Source organism: Rhinopithecus bieti, unplaced genomic scaffold (assembly GCF_001698545.2).
Source record: "Rhinopithecus bieti isolate Rb0 unplaced genomic scaffold, ASM169854v2 scaffold_59, whole genome shotgun sequence".
NCBI lineage: Eukaryota > Metazoa > Chordata > Mammalia > Primates > Cercopithecidae > Rhinopithecus > Rhinopithecus bieti.
Window position 1 is genome coordinate 1939763 of NW_016803115.1, and position 24329 is coordinate 1964091.

At 39.1% G+C, this 24329-nt stretch overlaps 1 protein-coding gene across 5 annotated transcripts in view; it reads left to right on the forward strand.

Moving 5' to 3' along the window:
- Positions 1–24329, forward strand: part of CCDC146 (coiled-coil domain containing 146) — a 192443-nt gene that overhangs the window by 159668 nt on the left and 8446 nt on the right. For 4 of the 5 annotated variants that reach the window (XM_017854321.1, XM_017854454.1, XM_017854525.1 and 1 more), the window contains 6 exons: positions 12169–12264; positions 12958–13128; positions 16858–16946; positions 17040–17204; positions 18514–18738; positions 20638–20866. In XM_017854321.1, coding sequence (XP_017709810.1) covers positions 12169–12264; positions 12958–13128; positions 16858–16946; positions 17040–17204; positions 18514–18738; positions 20638–20866 — 975 coding nt within the window. The remainder of the gene's footprint in view (positions 1–12168; positions 12265–12957; positions 13129–16857; positions 16947–17039; positions 17205–18513; positions 18739–20637; positions 20867–24329) is intronic. The other variant, XM_017854384.1, reaches the window with a different exon arrangement.

Genomic DNA, 24329 nt, shown 5'->3' on the forward strand with positions numbered 1-24329 from the left:
TTGGACTCGGGAAGGGGAACATCACACACTGGGGCCTATCATGGGGAGGGGGGAGGAGGGAGGGATTGCATTGGGGAGTTATACATGATATAAATGATGAATTGATGGGTGCTGACGAGTTGATGGGAGCAGCACACCAACACGGCATAAGTATACATATGTAACAAACCTGCACGTTATGCACATGTACCCTAGAACTTAAAGTATAATAAAATATATATATATATATTAAAAAAAGATTATTTTGTCTGATCTTAGTATAATAATATCAGTTACACTATCTTTTGGCCTGTTAGAGTCTGCATGGTATTATTTACTTTCATTTTGTTTTTCCTTTTTGGAGACAGTCTTGCTTTGCTGCCCAGGCTGGAGTGCAGGCACCGTCTCAGCTCACTGCAACCTCCACCTCCCAGGTTTAAGCAATTCTCATACCTCAGCCTCCCAGGAAGCTGGGATTACAGGCATGTGCCACCATACCCGGCTAATTTTTGTATTTTTAGTAGAGACGGGCTTTCACTATGTTGGCCAGGCGGGTCTCAAAGTCCTGACCTCAAGTGATCTATCTGCCTTTCCCTCCCCAAAGTGCTGGGATTACAAGTGCGAGCCACCGTGCCCAGCCCTGTTTACTGTCACTCTTTCTGTGTCCTTATTTTGGTGTGTCTCATATACACAGCACATACTTTTCAAAATCTAGTCTGATAAATTCTGCCTTTTAATTCTTGTATTTAGTCTAAAAATTAATATTTAATGTAATTGTGGATATATTTGACCTTATTCTGTGATATTACTTTTGCTTTCTCTGTGTCCCATCTGCTTTATGTTCCATTTTCTCTCCCATATTTCCTTCCTTGGGATTAATCAACATTTCATATTGTTCTGCTATCTTTGTTTTAGATATGCATCTGTTAGTTTTACATTATGTTTCTATTCTTCGGGTGGTTACCCTGAAGATTACAACAGTCATCTTTGACTTACTAGAGTCCAGTATAAATTATTTGTATTTTTACTCCTTCCAAGACAGCACTAATACCTTTGATGATTTTAACTCTGGCTTACCTTTGCAATTCTCATGCCCTCAAACATATTTTTATTCCAACTTCCCAAGTTATTCTTGTTGGAAGCATTGGTTTACTACAAGCTACTCCATCTTAGCCCAAAGCATAGCATGTTAGGATGTTAAATTGGAACTTTGGGCAAACACAGACCCTGTGGCCACCCCACCTCAGTCATAGTAAGATTTATAGTAGACAGCAGGTATAATGTCCATTCAAAGTACTAATGGAAACTTCGATGTGATGAGTAGGAGACTCTTAAAACCAGCAAGTGTTGCTTGTACTAATAAAACAATTCCTGTTTATTGATCAAATAACTGTTCAGTAAGATTTCTTTAAACAATGGGATAAAATGTATAATTACCTTTAATAACAATTTTGGTAGTTATGGTAGTAAGTAAAGTTAATCCATTCAATATGTTTCTAATGCTGAGCCATCAAAGCATTCTTCTTCATATTGAAGAGTAAGGTAACCTAAATAGAAGAAATAATTTGTCTCATAAATTAATAGTTCTTAGCTCAAAAAGGGTTATACATTGGTAAAAATCACAAGATTGGTTCTAAAAGACTATACACACAAAACAGACTTAGGTTCACTTCTACCAGAAAATCTAGATTAAGTACCATAGAAGGGACATATAAACATAATACACAATGTAATCCTACTAGTTCCACTTCTAGTTAAAATAGAAAATGTTGTGACGGACTGTGGTCTCTGCTGACAGCCAGAAAAAAATCGATAAACTAAAATCATATATTTTAAGAGACATATGCAAATAGGAAGTAAATTCCACAAAGTCATCATCACTTCCTGGTGAGCAGAAACCGGTGGCCTTTTGCCTCCCTGAGACATTTGCCAAGTCTAGGCCTGGGCATGTGGAAGATTTGCCTGCTATCGGCAGAGAGACTTTGCTGGGATTAGGCAAAACCATCAGAGCTTTTAATGACTATGCGCATTGGCATGACAAACTGGAATTCCTTAAGCAAAAGCATCATACTCTCATGTAATCTCACACATTACAGTGTACCTCTGCATTTAAACACGGCTCTGATTGACTTCCACTTGGCATTGAAAATAAATAAAACCATGATTCCTGGGATTTTGCTCTGACACCATCATATTGTAGGGGTTAGAATATCGTGAGTCTGTAAAGTTATTCACTTTCTAAACATAAGATCATGTCCAAAATGGTGACAATGACAAAGTCATCTTACCAAGTGATTACGACACTTTCTATATACTATAATTTTTCTTTAATTGTAGTTTTCTAGCAATTCCATCTCCCTTTGCTCTGATTTAAAAGTGGTTCTGCATTTTTCTCTCTTCATGACTCATTTCAGTGTTCAAGGCAATGATAACAACATGCTGTATTGAGGAGAGCTTCACCTTTGAGTCAGGCAGAGTCAAGTTCAGATTCTAGATCCATTGAATTCCTTCCTATGTTGTTTCCAAACCTTTGAACTGGGATTATTGCAAAAAATGAGTGATTACAAATGGGAAAATGTGTGGTACAGAGAAGATACTCAGTAAATATTGCCATCCTTCCTTTATACATATGAACTCTTTGAAAGGCTAAAGTCAATGATAGTCACGATGAGACTGTGAATATGGCTATTTGATTCCTATGGAGAAGATGGCATCATCATCAGACCCTACTGATGAACCCTAGAAATGCCTCTCAGTACCCACTCTACATTACCTGAATGACTGCACCTGTACACCGGCTGTTTTCCTTAGGTCCAGCTCCTTTCATGTCCAATTTTTCTTCCATTTTGCTAACAAATTTATATTCTTAAGTGACACAAATGTGTCACTCATCTGCTCAAGACATTCAATGGATCCTTAATTCACATAATCACAGAATGAAGGAACCAAGAGGAATCTTAAAGATCATACTATAAAAGCAAATAGGTTTCATCTCAAATGCCAGCTCCTTCCATTTGGGGGTAGCTCCCTATAGTGATGATATTGCAAAGGATTCTTTTTTTTTTTTTTTTTAAACAGAGTCTCACTCTGTCGCCGAGGCTGAAGTACAGTGGCACCGTCTCAGTTCACTGCAACCTCTGTCTCCTGGGTTCAAGCAATTCTCCTGCCTCAGCCTCCCAACTAGCTAGGATTACATGCACTCACCACCACGCCTGGCTAGTTTTTATATTTTTAGTAGAGATGGGGTGTCACCATGTTGGCCAGGCTAGTCTCGAACTCCTGACCTCAGGTGATCCACCCGTCTTGGCCTCCCAAAGTGCTGGGATTACAGGCGTGGGCCACTGTGCCCAGCCCAATATTGCAAAGGATTCTGAGGCCCAGTGCTGACGTGTTAGATAGGAGCTCTGTAGTTGATTGGTGATGTCTGCCCCAGGCATAGAAAGAAAGATTGTCCATGTATTTCCCATTCCTAATCAAGTCATCTTCCTAATCAAGTGCAGTTTCTTCAGCCAATTCTTTTGGTATATCTTCATACCCCAAGTAACATGCTTATGATGCTGCTACTTGAGTTTTCAGTTATAGACTTGATCTTTGTACTTATCACTATAAAAGATGAGGATTCAGCCCTCTTTAGACCCCCGTTCACCACACATACATTTCTTGTTCCTCTGTATACACAGTATTCTCATATAATTTTGATTAGTTCAGAATTTGGTATTCACATTATTATGAATATATAAAGGCTATTCCTGCCTGAGCCATGTGATATTATATGATTACCCTTCCTTACAAAATTTTTTGTTCCCAGGAATTTATAAACATCCTGTTTTTACACTTTTATAGTTTTTGGTGTGCTTATTAGTTCAATCCCAAATTCTTCTCCAATTATATAAATCTCCTCTCAGTATGTTAAAACACATTTGATGGCCTATTCATTTACTCGTCTTGAAGAAGTCTGTGCTAAGCCAAAGACTAACAGGAATACACCAGTAGTTGAATGAGCTGAGTTTATTACACATTGCAGCAAGGGAGAACACACGCCATGGAGAATTGTAGGGAGTCTCAATAGAGGGTATTAGAAAGGACATACAGGATTTGTGTCATGTGACTTGAAGAATGGTTTAAAGAAATGGGACTTTGCCCTGAATTTGGATGTTCTCAGGAAATGAGAGTAATTCTGTGGTCAAGTATCTTCAATTTTACTTAGAAAAAGAAAAGATTAGATGGAGACTAAAGCTATGATTGTTAAACAAAGCTGTACATGGAGAATGTATGGTATTTTGTGGCTTGGATCATGTTCATGTTTTTGTCTGTGTTCAAATACACTTATGGAGTGGCCTTGTTTTTGTCCTGATCCATCATGATTACAGAGTGGCTTTGTTGGAGCTTATGTTCTCGGCAATTGTTTATGTTCAACAGGAGAATATCAAGGCCTATGTATGAGTTCCAGTTCTGTTCCTGGATATCAGGGGCTGCCTTTTTCTTTCTCAGCCTTCTGACTTGTTCCAAAGTAGTCCCATTTCTCTATGTGCTTGCTGCACTGCTCTCATAATAGGAGCCTTACGCCGTCATCTCGGTGATGCCCTTCACCTCTCTTTGGACTCTATTTCATGGGTCTCATCTATTTTATTCTCTTAGCTTACCCGCTTTTGGAGGAGGGGACATGCCTTCCAGTAGCTTCATGAGAAAAATGCTAGTGAAAAAGTAATTGTTTAAGACTTTGTGTGTTGGAAAGTGTATGTCAGAAGACCTTGCATGCTAAAAAATATTTTACCCTCACACTAGCCACAGACAATTAATACTTTAATTGGATATGGAATTTTAGGTTGCAAATTATTTTCCCTCAGGAAGAAGGCATTCATTAACTGTCTTCTTCATGTCATTCTAATTACTGATCCTTTATTTGAAACCATTTTTTTCCATGCTGGGAATTTGTAGGATCACTTATTTGCCTCCAGAATTTTTACATTTTACAATGATGTTCCCACTGTATCCATTGTGTGGGGCACTCAGTGGGTTCTCTTTCAATGGAAATGTATGTCCTTCCAAAGTTCTGATACTTTGTCTATAATTATTTAATTTTGTCCATTTGATTTTCTCTGTTCTGTCTTGGGTTCCTTTTACGCAGATGTTGGACCTTCTAAAACAGTCCTCTAATTTTCTTGTCTTTTTTCTTTTATTTTCCATTCTTTTTTGTCATTTGACTTGCTAAAAGAGAAATTTCCTCAGGTTTTCCTTTCAACCCTTCTATTCTTCCATTATGCTATCATATTGTATATTTCCCTGTGCTCTCTTTGCTCTCTGAATGTTTCTTTTTCATAGTGTCTTTAATCTCTTACCTCATTGAGGCTATTAATGATAGTTTCTTTTTTGTTATACTTGTCCTAAATAAGACTTTTCTTCATGTTTTTTTCTGTATTTTTCTTTTTTTGTTTGTTTTTGTCTCTTTGTTATTAGAAACTTTCCTCCAATATATGGTAATTCTTGGCTATCTGCTTATATTTAAGCATGGGATGCTATAAATCTATTTGGAAGCTGTCTGTGATGGTGAGGCTTGTCACTGTAGTTTGATCTGACTGGACACAAAATATGTAAGGCATGGCCTTTGACCGAAGAGGCGTTTGCAGTGGAATGCACACAAGTTGTTCAGATTTTAACAAATATTATAAAAGCTATTTATATTATGACACTACTAGCTATGAAGTCCACAAAATAGCACCCATAGAATATAAAACTAAGAGAAATTAAAATGTATTAAAATCCGTTTCCTTTGTTGATTTTAAGGAAAATCTGTTTTTGTTCTAGTACAGTTTCAGTGAGAGACGAACTTCCTCTTTGACCCTGTGATTTATAATTAGCCCAGCCACTGCCCACAGCTGACAGTACTTGAAAACAGGAGTGGGCCAGGCCCGGCACTCCCAGCCCAAGTGAACATTTTTTCAGACTTGCATGCAATCCAAAACTAAAAGAGATAAAAGGTGAACATGAAGAGCTCTGGCTATTCTTCAGAATGTATTTCCCCCCAGAGACAGCTGTTTGATTCTCCTATGGCATTTGACTTGTACATAGAGACTCTCCCAGAAACTCAAGGTAAAAGCCTCACGAAAGGTTGGAATGCTTTAGAAAAATATCAAAGTGTTAAACTGAGGTTCCCTGATATCAAATAATTGGGATATTTACAACAACAAATAATGTCTAATTTCTTAAGTTTGATGAAAGTTACCGATGATCATTCATGCATTGAGAATGCCTGGAAGAACAGATACCAAAACTATTAACAGCGACCCCTGGGGGAGTAGTACTTGAAGTAGCAGAGGTAGGAAGTCGCTTTTTTGTTTTGTTTTGTTTTTGTTTTTGTTTTTACTTTACATATTTCTGTTGTTTGGTAACAATAAATACATTTTTAAGTGTGAAATGCTACACTATAAAAACTAAAAGAATGAACATAAGCTTACAAAACGTGATATATGCAATTTGGGGCTCAAAAGAAATGGTAAATATGTCAAGTAACTCCAGACCATGTAATTAGAACTTTGACACTTGATAGTTATTTTCTTCCCACATTATTGGAGACTTCAGTCTAACTCTAGCCTATTTTCCAGATTACCTTAGGAAGGTTTCCTTTCAAAAGAAACACCTACTAGGTTAGGTTTGCAATTTGGCCTCAACAAGTAACAGAAACTCAACTGTAATGATTTTGCTAAATAGGGAGTTGTTTTACTCACTTAATAAAAAGAACACAGGTAGGCACAACAGGTTATTTCACATAATGAAAAGTCTAGAATCCTTTTAGCTCCCCTTTCAGTCAACCTCTGTGTGTACATTGTTTCTCCATAGTCAGAAAATGGCTATTCCACCTTTAAGCATAAACTCGCACAAGGAGGAGAAAGGGCAAAGAGCAAAAGACATGCATGATTGCTGGCTTGGCTGTTCCTTTTAACAGGAAAACAGCCACTTTCCCAGGACCCCTCCTCACAGGCTTCGACTTACATTTCATTGGCTTGTCTTAGCTCATATGGGCACGCCCAGCTGCAAAGACGTCTGAGTACTCCTGGATACATTGCAACTCTGAAAAAAATGTCATTCTGTTGCTGTCATGGTTAATACTAAATGTCAATTTGATTGGATTGAAAGATACAAAGTATTGATCCTGGGTGTGTCTATGAGGGTGTTGCCAAAGGAGACTGACCTAGCCTCCCAGCCTACCTCTTTGTCCTGTGCTGGACCCTTCCTGCCCTTGAACATCAGACTCCAAGTTTCTTCAGTTTTGGGACTCAGACTGGCTTTCCTTCCTCCTCAGCTTGCAGATGGCCTGTTGTGGGACCCTGTGATCCTGTGAGTTAATACTTAATAAACTCCACTCTCTCTCTCTCTCTCTCTCTCTCTCTCTCTCNAGCCACAGACAATTAATACTTTAATTGGATATGGAATTTTAGGTTGCAAATTATTTTCCCTCAGGAAGAAGGCATTCATTAACTGTCTTCTTCATGTCATTCTAATTACTGATCCTTTATTTGAAACCATTTTTTTCCATGCTGGGAATTTGTAGGATCACTTATTTGCCTCCAGAATTTTACATTTTACAATGATGTTCCCACTGTATCCATTGTGTGGGGCACTCAGTGGGTTCTCTTTCAATGGAAATGTATGTCCTTCCAAAGTTCTGATACTTTGTCTATAATTATTTAATTTTGTCCATTTGATTTTCTCTGTTCTGTCTTGGGTTCCTTTTACGCAGATGTTGGACCTTCTAAAACAGTCCTCTAATTTTCTTGTCTTTTTTCTTTTATTTTCCATTCTTTTTTGTCATTTGACTTGCTAAAAGAGAAATTTCCTCAGGTTTTCCTTTCAACCCTTCTATTCTTCCATTATGCTATCATATTGTATATTTCCCTGTGCTCTCTTTGCTCTCTGAATGTTTCTTTTCATAGTGTCTTTAATCTCTTACCTCATTGAGGCTATTAATGATAGTTTCTTTTTTGTTATACTTGTCCTAAATAAGACTTTTCTTCATGTTTTTTTCTGTATTTTCTTTTTTTGTTTGTTTTGTCTCTTTGTTATTAGAAACTTTCCTCCAATATATGGTAATTCTTGGCTATCTGCTTATATTTAAGCATGGGATGCTATAAATCTATTTGGAAGCTGTCTGTGATGGTGAGGCTTGTCACTGTAGTTTGATCTGACTGGACACAAAATATGTAAGGCATGGCCTTTGACCGAAGAGGCGTTTGCAGTGGAATGCACACAAGTTGTTCAGATTTTAACAAATATTATAAAAGCTATTTATATTATGACACTACTAGCTATGAAGTCCACAAAATAGCACCCATAGAATATAAAACTAAGAGAAATTAAAATGTATTAAAATCCGTTTCCTTTGTTGATTTTAAGGAAAATCTGTTTTGTTCTAGTACAGTTTCAGTGAGAGACGAACTTCCTCTTTGACCCTGTGATTTATAATTAGCCCAGCCACTGCCCACAGCTGACAGTACTTGAAAACAGGAGTGGGCCAGGCCCGGCACTCCCAGCCCAAGTGAACATTTTTTCAGACTTGCATGCAATCCAAAACTAAAAGAGATAAAAGGTGAACATGAAGAGCTCTGGCTATTCTTCAGAATGTATTTCCCCCCAGAGACAGCTGTTTGATTCTCCTATGGCATTTGACTTGTACATAGAGACTCTCCCAGAAACTCAAGGTAAAAGCCTCACGAAAGGTTGGAATGCTTTAGAAAATATCAAAGTGTTAAACTGAGGTTCCCTGATATCAAATAATTGGGATATTTACAACAACAAATAATGTCTAATTTCTTAAGTTTGATGAAAGTTACCGATGATCATTCATGCATTGAGAATGCCTGGAAGAACAGATACCAAAACTATTAACAGCGACCCCTGGGGAGTAGTACTTGAAGTAGCAGAGGTAGGAAGTCGCTTTTTTGTTTTGTTTTGTTTTGTTTTGTTTTACTTTACATATTTCTGTTGTTTGGTAACAATAAATACATTTTAAGTGTGAAATGCTACACTATAAAACTAAAAGAATGAACATAAGCTTACAAAACGTGATATATGCAATTTGGGGCTCAAAAGAAATGGTAAATATGTCAAGTAACTCCAGACCATGTAATTAGAACTTTGACACTTGATAGTTATTTTCTTCCCACATTATTGGAGACTTCAGTCTAACTCTAGCCTATTTTCCAGATTACCTTAGGAAGGTTTCCTTTCAAAAGAAACACCTACTAGGTTAGGTTTGCAATTTGGCCTCAACAAGTAACAGAAACTCAACTGTAATGATTTTGCTAAATAGGGAGTTGTTTTACTCACTTAATAAAAGAACACAGGTAGGCACAACAGGTTATTTCACATAATGAAAAGTCTAGAATCCTTTTAGCTCCCCTTTCAGTCAACCTCTGTGTGTACATTGTTTCTCCATAGTCAGAAAATGGCTATTCCACCTTTAAGCATAAACTCGCACAAGGAGGAGAAAGGGCAAAGAGCAAAAGACATGCATGATTGCTGGCTTGGCTGTTCCTTTTAACAGGAAAACAGCCACTTTCCCAGGACCCCTCCTCACAGGCTTCGACTTACATTTCATTGGCTTGTCTTAGCTCATATGGGCACGCCCAGCTGCAAAGACGTCTGAGTACTCCTGGATACATTGCAACTCTGAAAAAAATGTCATTCTGTTGCTGTCATGGTTAATACTAAATGTCAATTTGATTGGATTGAAAGATACAAAGTATTGATCCTGGGTGTGTCTATGAGGGTGTTGCCAAAGGAGACTGACCTAGCCTCCCAGCCTACCTCTTTGTCCTGTGCTGGACCCTTCCTGCCCTTGAACATCAGACTCCAAGTTTCTTCAGTTTTGGGACTCAGACTGGCTTTCCTTCCTCCTCAGCTTGCAGATGGCCTGTTGTGGGACCCTGTGATCCTGTGAGTTAATACTTAATAAACTCCACTCTCTCTCTCTCTCTCTCTCTCTCTCTCTCTCTCTCTCTCTCTCTCTCTCTACACACACACACACACACACACACACACACACACACACAGAGAGAGAGAGAGAGAGAGAGAGAGAGACAAAGTAGATAGATTGATAGATATAGATATATGTCAGGAGATATAAAGAACCCTGACTAACACAGTTGCTAAGATCAAGGTGGAGGATAGCAGGACGCTCTGCTACCAATGGCTTATCATGTCACCTCTTCCACAAGCCAAGCCTACCTAATTCCTGCCTGAAACTAGAGGGCTCGGCTTTATGGAGAATTGAAAATGGTATCAGAGAAGCAGTTGCGAGCTCAAAAATGAATACAATTTATTGCAGTATTGTTTGTGTTTCAAAATATTGGAAATAACCAAAGTGTCTGAGACCTCAAGCCGGAAAAATCTGTCAAGAGCCTTTAGTTGATGTAGTAGCTAGTGAGTGTGCTCTCATCATATTTTCTGTCAAAACCTTATAAGGGTTCCTGGCCCCTGTTATCATTCACGTTTAGATCTGCCTACAGCTGGGAGGTGAGCATGAGGACAGCCCACTCCAGGCACACCTGTAGCAGAGAATCAGACAGGGACCCAGGATGTTTGCTGGAGTTCCTCTATCCAGGAGGACTTAACTCGACTTTCCTAAAGGAGAAATCAACTCTTCCTTGATGAATACTCACCTCTTCCAGGAAGGCTTTCCCGATTATTCAGTTCTATACTGAGTTCTCCCTTTTCTGATCTGCTATAGCAATTTTATGTTTGTTAAGCCCACAAAATTCTGTATATTGTTAGACATGTTTCACAAGACCATGTCTCATTTTCCTAAGTCCAGTGTGTGTATCTCAAGAGCTAGTGCTCCAGGGTAGGAGACCCGATGGAAAAGCAGGACATGGACAACTGAGGGTACAGAAGGTGCTACTGAAGATACCCTGGTTCATGGATGATGGGGCATCCAAAGACACACTTTAGTGACTATAACGTAGCAGCATGATCCTCAGAAAGATCCTGTTAAGTAACCTTCAAATCACTAGACAGTGTGATATTCCTTTCTTGGGTCAAATTTTGGCCAGTATTCAACCTTAGGGCCTACAAGTGTGTGCTGTCACAGTAGGAACTGAAACACATCAGATTGGAGTCATGTGCCTTCAGTGTAAATAGCCAACTCTAAACTTGCTCTAAGTCCAGTAGGCTGTAAGCACCCCAAGATGACCCTCCCTGTAGCCTTGAATGGTACCCTTTCCCCACTAGCTGCCACGTGTCCTCCTCTCTACTCTTGTCTTCATCACAAAGCATCTGACAAGCTCATTCCTAATAGGGCAACAGAGACTTAAAGAGTGAGATTTGGCTTCTCCCCAAAGTACGTCAACACAGGAGAAAAGTGCAAGCCATTATAACAGAAAGGTAATGGTGAAATTTTAGGTATCAACCAAAAAGTTGAGACTTTTCTTTCGTGTAAGAAATTTCCAGCTACTAATCAAATGACTACATATAAGTAGCAAACTACCCCCACTATTATTAATAAATCACATATTTTTCTTTATCCTGTAAGATTTCATAAATGTACTCACATTTTATAGTAACTATAATTTGAATAGTCATACTATATTCATGTCTCCAAAGTGCTGGGTCATGAGGTAGGCAGATCATGGGTTCCAAGTCTACCTCCCTGGGTTTGCACCTGCACCACTGTGGCAAGTTACTTAAATGTGTTTGTGCCTCATTCTCCTCATCTGTACAATTGGAGAAAATATTCCCCACCTTGTGAGGGGTATTGTAAGGATGAAGTAAGATCATATATATAGGCGTTTAAAACCTTGCTGGACATTTAGTTTATGTTCAATAAATGTTAGCTATTAGATTTATTTCTAAATAATAAAACATTTGCAGCTGGCAAATTATCGATTTTTGGCTGGTCTTTATATTTTAATTTGAAATGGCTTATAAAGAATATTTGGCATAAAGGGAAGTTCCTGTAAGATTGAGACTCATGATTTGCCCAGCATTTTCAAAAAGTGTGTGATGAAGTTGACTACATGGCAGTAAAGATTTTTTTTTTTAGACAGAGTCTCGCACTGTCGCCCAGGCTGGAGTACAGTGGCACGATCTCGGCTCACTGCAACCTCCACCTCCCGGGCTCAAGCAATTCTCTGCCTCAGGCTCCCAAAGATTTATTTCTTACATAAATGCATGTTTTCAAATTTTGATTTCCAGATTGAAGCTATTCCTAAAGATGATTCTACATTATCTGAGAGAAGGCGAGAGCTTCACAAGGAAGTTGAAGTAGCTAAGAGGAATTTGGCCCAACAGGTTAATATCAACATTCATTTAAGCGTCTATCTAAGAAGGGTTCATACAAAGTTGTGTTTTTAGCAGCGCTTCACAAAACCTTATCAATAAGAGAGTCATCAAGGAGAGTATGATCCTGCTTAATGTGGGTATATTTCTTCAACTCAAAGTCCACTCCAATCCTACATTAAATTGGAGAAAAAAGAATATGTTTGAACCAGAAAAAAGTATTCAAAGGAATGAGATTTTTAAATTATGGGTTATTGATTACATTAAAAGTAAGTCACAGATGTTTTATTTCACCAATGTCGAATTTCAAATTTTCTTTTGTTTTATGTCTCTTCTTTTCTTAGTCACTTGAAAATACAGTCCGAATGAGAAAAGGTTCTATCATATTAACCCACTGATTTTCACATTATTTTACAAAATAAAGGGAAAAAATGAAGCTAAAACAGCATTACTCTATTTTTTATTTTTATTTTTTGTTGAGAGGGATCTTGCTATGTTGCCCAGGCTGGTCTTGAACTGCTGGCCTCAAGTCATCCTCCTGCCTCAACCTCCCAAGGGCTTGAATTACAGGCATGAGCCACCACACCTGGCCTGTTTGTTTTAATAAAATACATTTTGTATAGGAAATAGAAAGGTAGTCTGAGATACTAGCTTTATTGTATTCCTTCAATTAAGTTATAATATTATCTGTGCTTTTTTCAAAAGAAAATTATATCCGAAATGGAGTCTAAGTTAGTAGAACAACAACTTGCAGAAGAAAACAAGCTTTTAAAGGAGCAAGAAAACATGAAAGAGCTGGTATTCAACCTTGTCCGCATGACTCAAATCAAAATTGATGAAAAGGAACAAAAGTCCAAGGATTTCCTGAAAGCTCAGGTAACTGCATTTTTTTTTTAACCATTTATTGATAACTACAAAAGTTCAGGGTAGCCTCATTTGAATGCAGTGTGCATTAGAAAGTTGTACAATTGACCCTTGAACAACACGGATTTGAACTGCATGGGTCCATTTATACACAGATTTTTTTTTCAACCAAATGCAGATCAAAAGTAGAGTACTCACAGAATACAAAACCTGCATATATGGAAGGCCCACTTTTCTTATAGGTGAATTCCACAGGGTCAACTTTGGGACTTGAATATGCTTGGATTTTTGTATTCTCAAAGGGTCCTGGAACCAGTTCCCTATGTATACCAAGGGACCACTATAACTGTGCCTCTCCTTCAAGTACCAGTGACTATAAATCTTCCCTAGATGAGATTCCATCACGCGCTGAAAGATAGTCCCAGGATTCAATTAACAGTAGTCAACAATTTAGAGGGGAAAGGAGATCATTGACAATGAGCAGAGGATTTGAACAGATGGCAGTTTCAGTAAGAATAGAGTGGGTGCCTCCAGTGGACAGGGCTGGCAGCTGCATAGGCTGCAGATATCATTTAGTTTTCACTCCCATCTCAGACTCCACTGTGATTTGTCCAGGAACAACTCAAGAGTGGTAGCATTAGATAGCTGTCCCTCCCAACTTCATCAAGATGGCATCATTTAATCGAATGCCAGATACTCTTAGTTGCTGCATCACGCCGTGATTTTCCTGGGCCTCCAAAAAAGTGCCAGTGCAACATTCCCCCCTAAAATCAACAATAAAACAAATGGTAAAGCAGTCCTCCTGTCACGCCAGCTAAAATTCTACCATTAATCATTTATTCCATATAAGGATTATGTCCAGATCATGCCCAGAAGCTCCCTGTTAAAAATGAACAGGATATTACATATTACTAAAGTAGAAGAATTTATCAGGCCAGGTGTGGTGGCTCATGCCTGTAATCCCAGCACTTTGGGAGGCCAAGGCAGGTGGATCACTTGAGGTCAGGAGTTTGAGACCAGCCTGACCAACATGGTGAAACCCCATCTCTACTAAAATACAAAAATTATCCAGGCATGGTGGCAGGTGCCTGTAATCCCAGCTACTTGGGAGACTGAGGCAGGAGAATCATTTGAACCTAGGAGGTGGAGGTTGCAGTGAGCCGAAATCGCACCACTGCACTCCAGCCTGGGCGACAGAGCGAGACTCCCTCTCGAAAGAAAGAAAGAAAGAATTTATCACATGACCCAGATGTGGTCTGTTTCTAAGCACACCCTTTGTTCTCATTCTAAGTAAGTATTTACATGGAATGGCATTTCTTTTCACTCTGCAGCAAGAGCTCACTCACACCAAAGCATTAGTGAGCAATGAGGTATGAAGTACGTTTTTGCAAAGAAGACTTGAGGAGAAGATCTACATTGCACAGCCCACTGCAGGCACTTCACATCCCCCTTTCACTGTTTATTTTTCTACCTTAATATTTAAGAAACTAAAAGAAGTTCAGCATGGCTGGCACATGGGAAGATGGGGAGAAAGGATGTCAAATAGTGAGACCAGAGAGCAGGAGAAATCAGATGATGAAAGTCACTTAATCCACATTAAACAGTTGAGACTCCAGCATGAAGGCTGCAGCAACAGTGAAGTTCATGGGGTAGTTGGATTTCACCAGGTAAAGAAATGGTCAGGGAGGACAGGATGAAAGAAAGGCAGCTTGAGAGCACATGGTGGTTGAGGGGGTAAGATGCAGGAGTAGGACAAGGAGAGGAGAGAGGAGAGATGTGAGAAGGCCATCTTGGGCCAGGAGCGGTGGCTCATGCCTGTAATCCCAGCACATTGGGAAGCCAAGGCGGGTGGATCCCCTGAGGTCAGGAGTTCGAGACCAGCCTGGCCAACATGGTGAAACCCCATCTCTACTAAAAATACAAAAAATTATCCTGGCATGGTGGCGGGCCTATAATCCCAGCTACTCAGGAGGTGGAGGCATAAGAATCACTTGAACCCAGGAGGCGGAGGTTGCAGTGAGCCAAGATTGCACCACTGCACTCCAGCCTGGGTGACAGTGTGAGACTCCATCTCAAAAGCGAAAAATAAAAGGAAGGAAGGAAGGAAAAGAAGGAAGGAGGAAGCCATCTTCACCAAGTCAGGGTCTGGGATGGGACTGGTCCAGAATAACATTTTCAAGACAACTTGGTGTTGGCTGGGAAGATCCCACTCAAGTGAGTCTTTCCTAGTTAGAAACTTCCTCCCTTTTCTCTTTAGAAATTATAGAAACATTAGAGGTATACTTATTTGTTAAAATAAACACTGATCTGTTTTATGAATTAGATAATTTTCAATTAATCTCAAAAACTGATGTACATGTTATCTACGTGTGATTAATCTATGTAAAGCAAACCTCATTATTAAATGAGTTAATTCATATTAAACCACAAAAGACAATTCTTCTTGAGATATGGAAATTGATAAGGGACAAATATTTATCCCTTGGGTATTTGTAGCCTTAGGAATTAGTGTGTGAAACATTACCTGTACTCAGCTGCGATTTCCATAAGAAGGCAGTCAGTCTTACTATTTTATGTTCACATGGCATCCACATCCCTAAAGACCAAGGTGAAGAAAAAAAAACAATGTCGCTATCACTCCCAAGACAGAATAGATGACACTACATTTTCCCATCTGTTTTATTATTCATGTGTACAGTTATTTAAACATTTGTTTCTTCCTGACCCCTATTCTCATGGAGAACAACATTAGAAAAATGCTACACATCAATCTTGGCTCTACAGCTAGTTTCTTTCGAATCACTCATACCAAATGGGCTTTGCTCTCAGTCCTTGAGAGAAGGCGGACAAACTTATTTCCTCTGGTTTCTACCAGCAAGTCCTTCATTTTTGAATACGTTTCTTATCCCAGATGCAAGAACCAGTATCTTTAGATTTAAAGAACATAATTAATGTATTTAGCACTTGATATATTTTTTAGAATTTTAGAAATGTAACTGCTTTCTTTTAAAATATTTATGTGTAACACCTCCTTACAGCTGGTCTCAATATGATGCTTTATTGTGTAGGAAAACAACCCACATACAAAATAATGCAAAGCACTTTAAAATCATTTCTTCAGTCTCTGACAAAACACCGCAGAGGGTCCAGTTTATAATACTCACCAAAACTTACTAGGAATCCTCTTCCTTCATCTATCTTCCATAAACTCTGTGCTCACCCATTCCAGCTGTGCAGTTCAAAATCACTCTTCCTCTTTCTCAAAAGTCCTCCAAACTTTTCCTCAAACCCAACCCATGCAGGCTTTTTGATTTTTCCCTTCTCTTGTTTGTTGTCTTCCTTAGGTAACAGTTAACAGTTTGTCTTAGCCAATGTGAATCAGTTCAGCTAGCCAGGGAATTTTCAGACCTTCACCCTGATCTGTACAACCCAGCAAGCCAAGAAAGACTTTTTGAGAGACAGAGTCTTACTCTGTCACCCAGGCTGAAGCAGAGTGATGCAATCATGGCTCACTGCAGCCTCAAATTCTTGGGCTCAAGTGGTCTTCCCACCTCAGCCTCCTGAGTAGCTGGGACTACAGGTGCACACCACCATACCCAGTAATTTCTTTATTTTTGTAGAGATGAGGTCTCTATGTTGCCTAGACTGGAGAATTGTCTTTAATGGAAGGGAATGATATGGGATAAAGCTGGGAGTGTTCATATGTTGTTATTTATTTCACATTTTTTTTTTACATTTCAGCAAAAATATACCAACATTATTAAAGAAATCAAAGCAAAGGATCTTGAAATCAGGATACACAAGAAGAAAAAATGTGAAATTTATCGGAGGTAAAGTAATTATGTGGTGGTTTACCTATTCAGGTGAGGGAAAAAAACCTGATGTTTATTTCATACGTTTCAGTAAACGCTTTGTATTTACAGACTCAGAGAGTTTGCTAAACTGTATGACACCATTCGAAATGAAAGAAACAAATTTGTTAACTTACTCCACAAAGCTCATCAGAAAGTAAATGAAATAAAAGAAAGGCATAAAATGTCATTAAATGAACTTGAAATTCTGAGAAATAGTGCCGTTAGTCAAGAAAGGTAAGTGTTATAATAACTACTGGCCTTTCAAAGGCTTGTTTTCTGATTCATTTGAACTCTAAAAATCCTGGGGATAATAAGATAGAAAAGAGGCAGAGGCTGCAATGAGCCAAGATGGTGCCACTGCCCTCCAGCCTGGGTGACAGAATGAGACCCTGTCTCAAAAAAATAAAAAAATAAAAATAATAGTATTTTAGAAAGCCAGAAAAAGTGCTTGTTCAAACATCTTGTTTTATAGACGGTAATCTATCATGCTTCTACTGTTTGGGAGTCATTTTTTTAACGAATGAAAAACTGTAACATAGAACCGTGCTTACTGTGATGATTTTCACCTGCCCAATTAGAAAGGAAAGCACAAATCTAATAATTGGGATTGGGAAGTTAGAAAACAATCAACTCGTTTGTTAACCAACATCCCCTGGTTGTAGATTTAAAGCATCTAATGTGTTGTGGGAAGCAATACATTATAGCAGATTGGTGAAAGAGGTGGTGTCCAGACCCAAATACCACCCCTGCCACTTACTACCTGTGTGACCTTGGACAAGCTGCCTTGTCTCTCTGAGCTCACTTTCCTTATCCATACAAATAGTCCTTATTTCACATGACATTTTACTATGAAATGAGCTAATTCATATAAAAACACTCAGAAGAATGTCTGGCAAATGGTTGTTTTCTTCGTTTATTATTTACCATGTGCCAAGATCTGCTGGACTCTTTCACCTATGTTAGTAAACAGTACACGATCAGGGTATAATCTAATTTTCTGGTGGCCATTATTGCCCAGTTTCCTTCAACAACGATTATAAAGTGGCCTCATTTCAGGGGTCGGGGGTGGATGAAAAGAAAAATATAATTTCCTAATCAGGTTCTCATCCAACTTGAAAATGAAATATGTTTATAGAGGCCATGCATTCATTCAGCGTTTATTGTGGTCATAGGCTGAGTCAGGTACCACCTTATGTCCAATGGATATTATTGGATATAACCATCTCTGTCCTCAAGACAGCAGTCTCCTGAGAATGACAATAAATGAATGACTGCAGTCTCTTGCTTTGATAAAGCGGGGCAGCAGAATGCTGGGGCACAAAGTAAAGATTTTCTAATCTGGAGGAGAGAAAATCTGAGACCGGGAAGGATTATGAAAATTCCTGAAGAGTATTATAAGATGAATATCATTATTACTAGCATCGTCATTTCAAGGGCTACACTAAAGCAAGGTCTGCTTTGGCAGTGCTTGTGTTTCAGAAGCCTTCATTCCTTTTAAATAAAGAAAATTATAATCTTACCCATTGTCTTATTATTTTAAAAGAAAGCTACAAAATTCCATGCTGAAACACGCCAACAATGTTACCATCAGAGAGAGCATGCAAAACGATGTGCGCAAAATTGCATCAAAACTTCAGGAAATGAAAGAAAAGAAGGAAGCCCAGTTAAATAACATTGACAGACTTGCCAATATGATCACAATGATCGAAGAGGAGATGGTGCAGCTTCGCAAAAGATATGAAAAAGCTGTTCAGCATCGAAATGAAAGGTAAAAACCAGGTGTGAGAACAGAGCACCAGGGATCCAATTGAGGAATGTCACCTCTTTTTCTACCTAGACTTGACAGTGAATAGTGAGGGAAATGTGATATTCAGGTTTCATTAGCCTTTGGAGAGAAGGGACTGTGTGTTGCTTCCCTTGAAAATAAGAAATGCTGTCCTCATGCCGGGCACAGTGGAGTGATCCCAGCACTTTGGGAGGCTGAGGCGGGGGGATCACTTGAGCTCAGGAGTTCGAGACCAGCCTGGGCAACATGGTGAAACCCTATCCCTACTAAAAATACAAAAAATTAGCCAGGTGTGGTGGCGGGTGCCTGTAATCCCAGCTACTGGGAGGTTGTGGCACGAGAATCACTTGAACCTGGGAGGAAGAGGTTGCAGTGAGCCAAGTTCGCACCATTACACTCCAGCCCGGGCCACAGAGTGAGACTCTGTCTCCAAAAACAAACAAACAAACAAAAAAATAGAGAAAGAAATACCATCCTCATAAACAGGCAAAGAGGAGGGGTTTGGGGAAGTTGCTTGCTTGAAGATCAATATCCTTTCCTAGGTGGTCATTCAGGGCGCCTCTTATAACATCAGATTCTTTTGGCATAATTGACATAAATAAGTGTGGAACTTGTACCCATTTTTGTGGTAGGTTTGGTCTTATTATATTTAGTCAGCCATTCTCCTAGTTCATTTGCTCAGCAAGTTAGTGAGACCTTTAGGAGTAGCATTATTTCTTCCAGGCTGCAATTATATCATTAATCAATGTTTACTTCAGCAGTTCCCCCAAGTTACTTATGCTCTGAGAAATAGGAATGTGAAATTTGCAGAGCCCTGTGATAATGACATCTGATATCAGAATTTTTTAATCAAACTTTGATTGTGTGCTTTTCTGTATAAGGCATTAGAGTGCTAGACCTTGAGAGTACAAAAACGTGGTAAAACATTGCTCCTGGCTTCGGTTATCAAGAGAACTTGATCTTGAGCCTTTGAAAGGAAAACAGACAAAATGTAGAGCTGGGATTAGCCAAGTACAACCACGTGCATGCATGTTTTGAGGAAGGGGAGTCATAGATAGAAGCAATTAAAGGAGGAACTCTGAAATAACAGATATGCATAGTGTGTGGGAAGACCTTTAGGGTCTTTTGAAGAACAGCACATTTTCAAAGGGCTGGTAGGTTTTACTCCAGGGGAGAAAAAAAGTACTATTTGGCTCCTGGCACAAACCAAAGCTTTTGGACAAACAGTGTACACCCAGGTGCTACTCAGATCAGTGGGGCATGATCGGCCACGCAGACCAAAGCTGCTAGGGTTAGAACATTCTTACTTTGTTTCCTCCCCATATTCTTCGTTCAAGGAGGGGTCTTTCTCCTGGCATGATTACAAAGGATAGATTTTTGTCTGTTTATGGGGAAATTACAATCAGAAATATTCAACTTGAGAAGAAACTAATGGGCCTAGCAATTTAATGTAGAGCAGACTCACACCAGAACTACATTCCCTGGCCCCCTGCCTGTGTGCTTCTGGCCAGGCCTTGGTTGGCAAGTCTGACCCGAGAAAAGGATCTGCAGAAAATCAGACTATGGGATCACTTTGTTTGTGCATTGGGAATGACATTCTTTCCCACCCCGGGAAAACCTTTGGGACTTTCAGAGACAATGTGGCTAGCCAAGCACATGGTCGGCCTCAAAGTTCAGAGGCTCAGTAACCCTCCTATCCCTAGAGAGATCTAAAGTGTGGATGTAATTTAACTAGAAAGCCATTGGTGACTATCTGTCATCCTCTGGAAGTATATGCTGTGTTGATGTATATCTTGCATCTAAAGCCAGAGGGAATCACAATGACTAGTAAAACGGTGGTCTCAATGCCCACTTAGCCTCTGCCTCTGAATTTGACCACAGTGGCGTTCAGCTGATAGAGCGGGAAGAAGAAGTATGCATTTTTTATGAAAAAATAAATATCCAAGAGAAGATGAAACTAAACGGAGAAATTGAAATACATCTACTGGAAGAAAAGATCCGATTCCTGAAAATGAAGATTGCTGAGAAGCAAAGACAAATTTGTGTTACCCAGAAATTACTGCCAGCTAAGAGGTCCCTGGATGCCGACCTAGCTGTACTCCAAATTCAGGTGGGTGAGTGATCACAGGACACTTCCTCAGACCGTTTATTTTTTTCCACCTTTATTAGTTTGTAGATGAGTTCTTGCATGTAAACCAAGCCATACTATTTCTAGGACCTGTAAGAATCCATCTTGTTTAAAAATGCACTTGAATGCTGCTCTAGGGTGGAATCTGTGCTTCAGGCATCCAGACTACACATTGTCTTTTTTTTCTCATGAAGCATTTTCTGCCTTTCTTAGAATTTGAAGTCTCCCAGGACTTATCTCTAGCTCAGCTTCCTCATAGCTCAAACTTCAGTGATCTAGACTCTCACTACCTTCAGCATACTTATGTCGTTGCTGCTTGCTGGACAGATCTTGAGGATGAGCCAGCACTCTTTTGATACTCTGGCCCCCAGAGCAAGAGATTGTCTGGAGATTGTTGCTTATTAGTAGTTGGCAGTCACATATAACTTGACTCTTTATTAACCACTGTAGTTCTATGATAGCTTAGTAACTTGGCCTCTGACATGGCCTTTTTTAAAGTGGATAAATCCAAAAAACTAAAACATGAGAAAACAAAATAAAATATGAATACAAAGCCACTTTCTTCACATGTGTTACTAGGGGTTTATTCTTCATAGAAATTTTTAAAAATTAAACTGAAAACTGTGTAGCCTAAACTTGTTCCCATTAACTCAATGTAGCAGGAACAAATTCTAACCTATAACATTTTTTCTAAAATGTCAGGTTTGCATTTGGATTTTTTTTCCTGATAATAATGTTAAGATATATGGTGAATGAAATTTTGTAAAAGTATAAAAATTATAAAGAAGAAAATAAAATTGTACCCCAGATACAATTACTGTTAAAATTATCAGAAATCTGGGAGAGATCCTTTCATTTGTTTTCTAGGTGTACAAGTAAATGTTTTCATTAGCTCATGCCCTGGACAGTTTTGGGCCCCCCTCTTTTTTTTTTTTTTAATCATGTCAAGGGGATTCATAGGATTTCATGGGACTACATGATAGATCTGCTTTCATATTTTATGCCATTTGAATGTGCATATGCTGTATAGATAATAGCCTCTTTCAGTTTGCACAAATATGCCAATGTTCTGATTTCAAGTGTTTTTTTTTTTTTAATTGAGCCATGAGTTCTTCCATTCATTTCTTCAGTAAGTGTAGCCAGATTCAGATCAATTGGCCAGAAAGTCCCCTTAAACTCCCACAGGCCTCCCCAGGCTTCCTGGAGCTCTGACTTCTGCTTCCAACAAAGGTTTATTTGAGGGCTCGCCCATCAGCCTGCATACATAGTGCCCGTGCCACTTCTGTGCCATGTCCGCAAAGGCACAGGACTCACCCCTTCCTCAGGCTATACCTACACAAGACCATTCATGCAAGACCTCTGTGGACAGACTTTATTAAAGATGTGGGGCAATGGTATGTGGGGTTACATTACAGAAATGCAAAGCACTTCAATTAGATATCAGACATCCATGCTCTTTTTGGGGGTACTCTATCACTGGAGACACTTCCCTGAGTGCTAATACTCTGTACTGCACCCTTGCCTAGCTCAATTTCACTGGCTTGTCTTTTACCTCCCCTCTCCCTCCACAGCCTCATCATCCCAGATGGCCCCCAGGAACTCCATACTTGCCCCTACTTCATTTTACAGAAGAATTTGGCTCTCTCCGGCTTTTTCCCAAAATGAAGCTTCAGGTCTATCTTTTCCCATCCTATACTATCAAGATGCAGAGCAACATAAAAGAACTTTAAATTCAATAAAATCTGCAACAGAATGATTTCCTCTCTATTGTATAAGCTTATTCTTTGTGTTCACTGCAAATCAATACTTCCATTCAGTGGATAAAATTGTTCTTAGAAAAAAAAAATGTCATTTTGTTATATAAAACCAATTATCTAGTGTGAAATGTAAATTCACTTTTACCCAAGAAGGAAATATTATACATTTCATAACACTACACTCTCTACCTGAACTTTGATCATTTTGATTGCACATCAACTGAGACGTGCAGACTATGTGTTATCAGTTATCTGCTCTACCGGAGTGAATTCTGATTATCTGCTCAGCACCAATCATGTGTACCCTTGAAGGATGTGCTGTGAAATTTCTAGCTTCAGGCAAGCCGTTTCTGTGCCCTGTTCTGCAGTGCCAGATCCCGGTCATATCCTGTTATTTTTTACAGCCACAGTGTCTTTTTTTTTTTTTTTTTTTTTTAAAGTCTTCCCCCTTTTTTGCATCATTTTCAGAATTCTCTTAAGGGTTTGCATTTTTTTCAGTTGTCCAGAACAGTTTTTAATTGTCCAACAGTCTAATCCAAGGATTATCATGAGTCTGTTCTCCTGGTTCTGTAATGATAGCTCAATTTTAGGCACCGTGGAAGTCACATGAATTACTTTGGGACACGAGGACACTATTTTACATAGACAGCATAAACAGTTTTTCCTCAAATGCCAAAGGAAAACTAAAATCGAGACACCCCTTTATAAGCAAGCACTGTATTTTTGTTTCTTATTTAGTTTCCTAATTAAGAAAAGGGAACATTAAGTATTGTTAATAATAAATACAACAAATGCTTGATTACATATGTATGTATACTTCAATTCTGTATTAAGGACATTTAAGGAATGTAGATACCAGAAAAAGAACAATGTTAAATTATTTGTCACCATTTATAATTCTTTCTGTAGGGAGGAAGAGCATAAATTTTAAAAATGCTACCTGTATCCATCTTTTTTTGAGACAAAGTCTGGCTCTGTTGCCCAGGCTGGAGTGCAGTGGCGTGATCTCGGCTCACTGCAACCTCCACCTCCCGGGTTCACACCATTCTCCTGCTTCAGCCTCTCAAGTAGCCGGGACTACAGGCACCCGCCACCACGCCTGGCTAATTTTTTGTATTTTTAGTAGAAACAGGGTTTCACCGTGTTCGCCAGGATGGTCTCGATCTCCTGACCTTGTGATCCGCAGGCCTCGGCCTCCCAAAGTGCTGGGATTACAAGCGTGAGCCACCGCACCCAGCCTACCTATATCAGTCTTAGACTTGTTGTAAAATACCATAAATACGTTATCTCATATGATGGATCAAACCCGTGGGACTGAGCTTTTTCTTCCTATTTGACAAGTGAGGAAACTAAAGTTTAGAGAAGACAAATAATTTACCTGAGATTACACAGGTATTCAGTAGGAAAACTGAAAACTAATGCTTCTTGGTTGTCACCATGTTCTACATCTCTCTCCCTATAAAACAAAAACTAAGTGTGGCTACCCTTCCTATTTAGGAGTAGCCCATGTTTCTTCATTCACCTCCAAAATCTCACTGATTCAACAAATAGAGTTAATACATATGACACTATATTAGGGATTTAGCATAAAAAATACAAATAGCCCAAGCTGTTCCTCACAGAGCATACATTAGGTAGGTTCAATGATTAAGAATGTTTTTCTCCTTCTTTGGGAAGCCATTAAACCC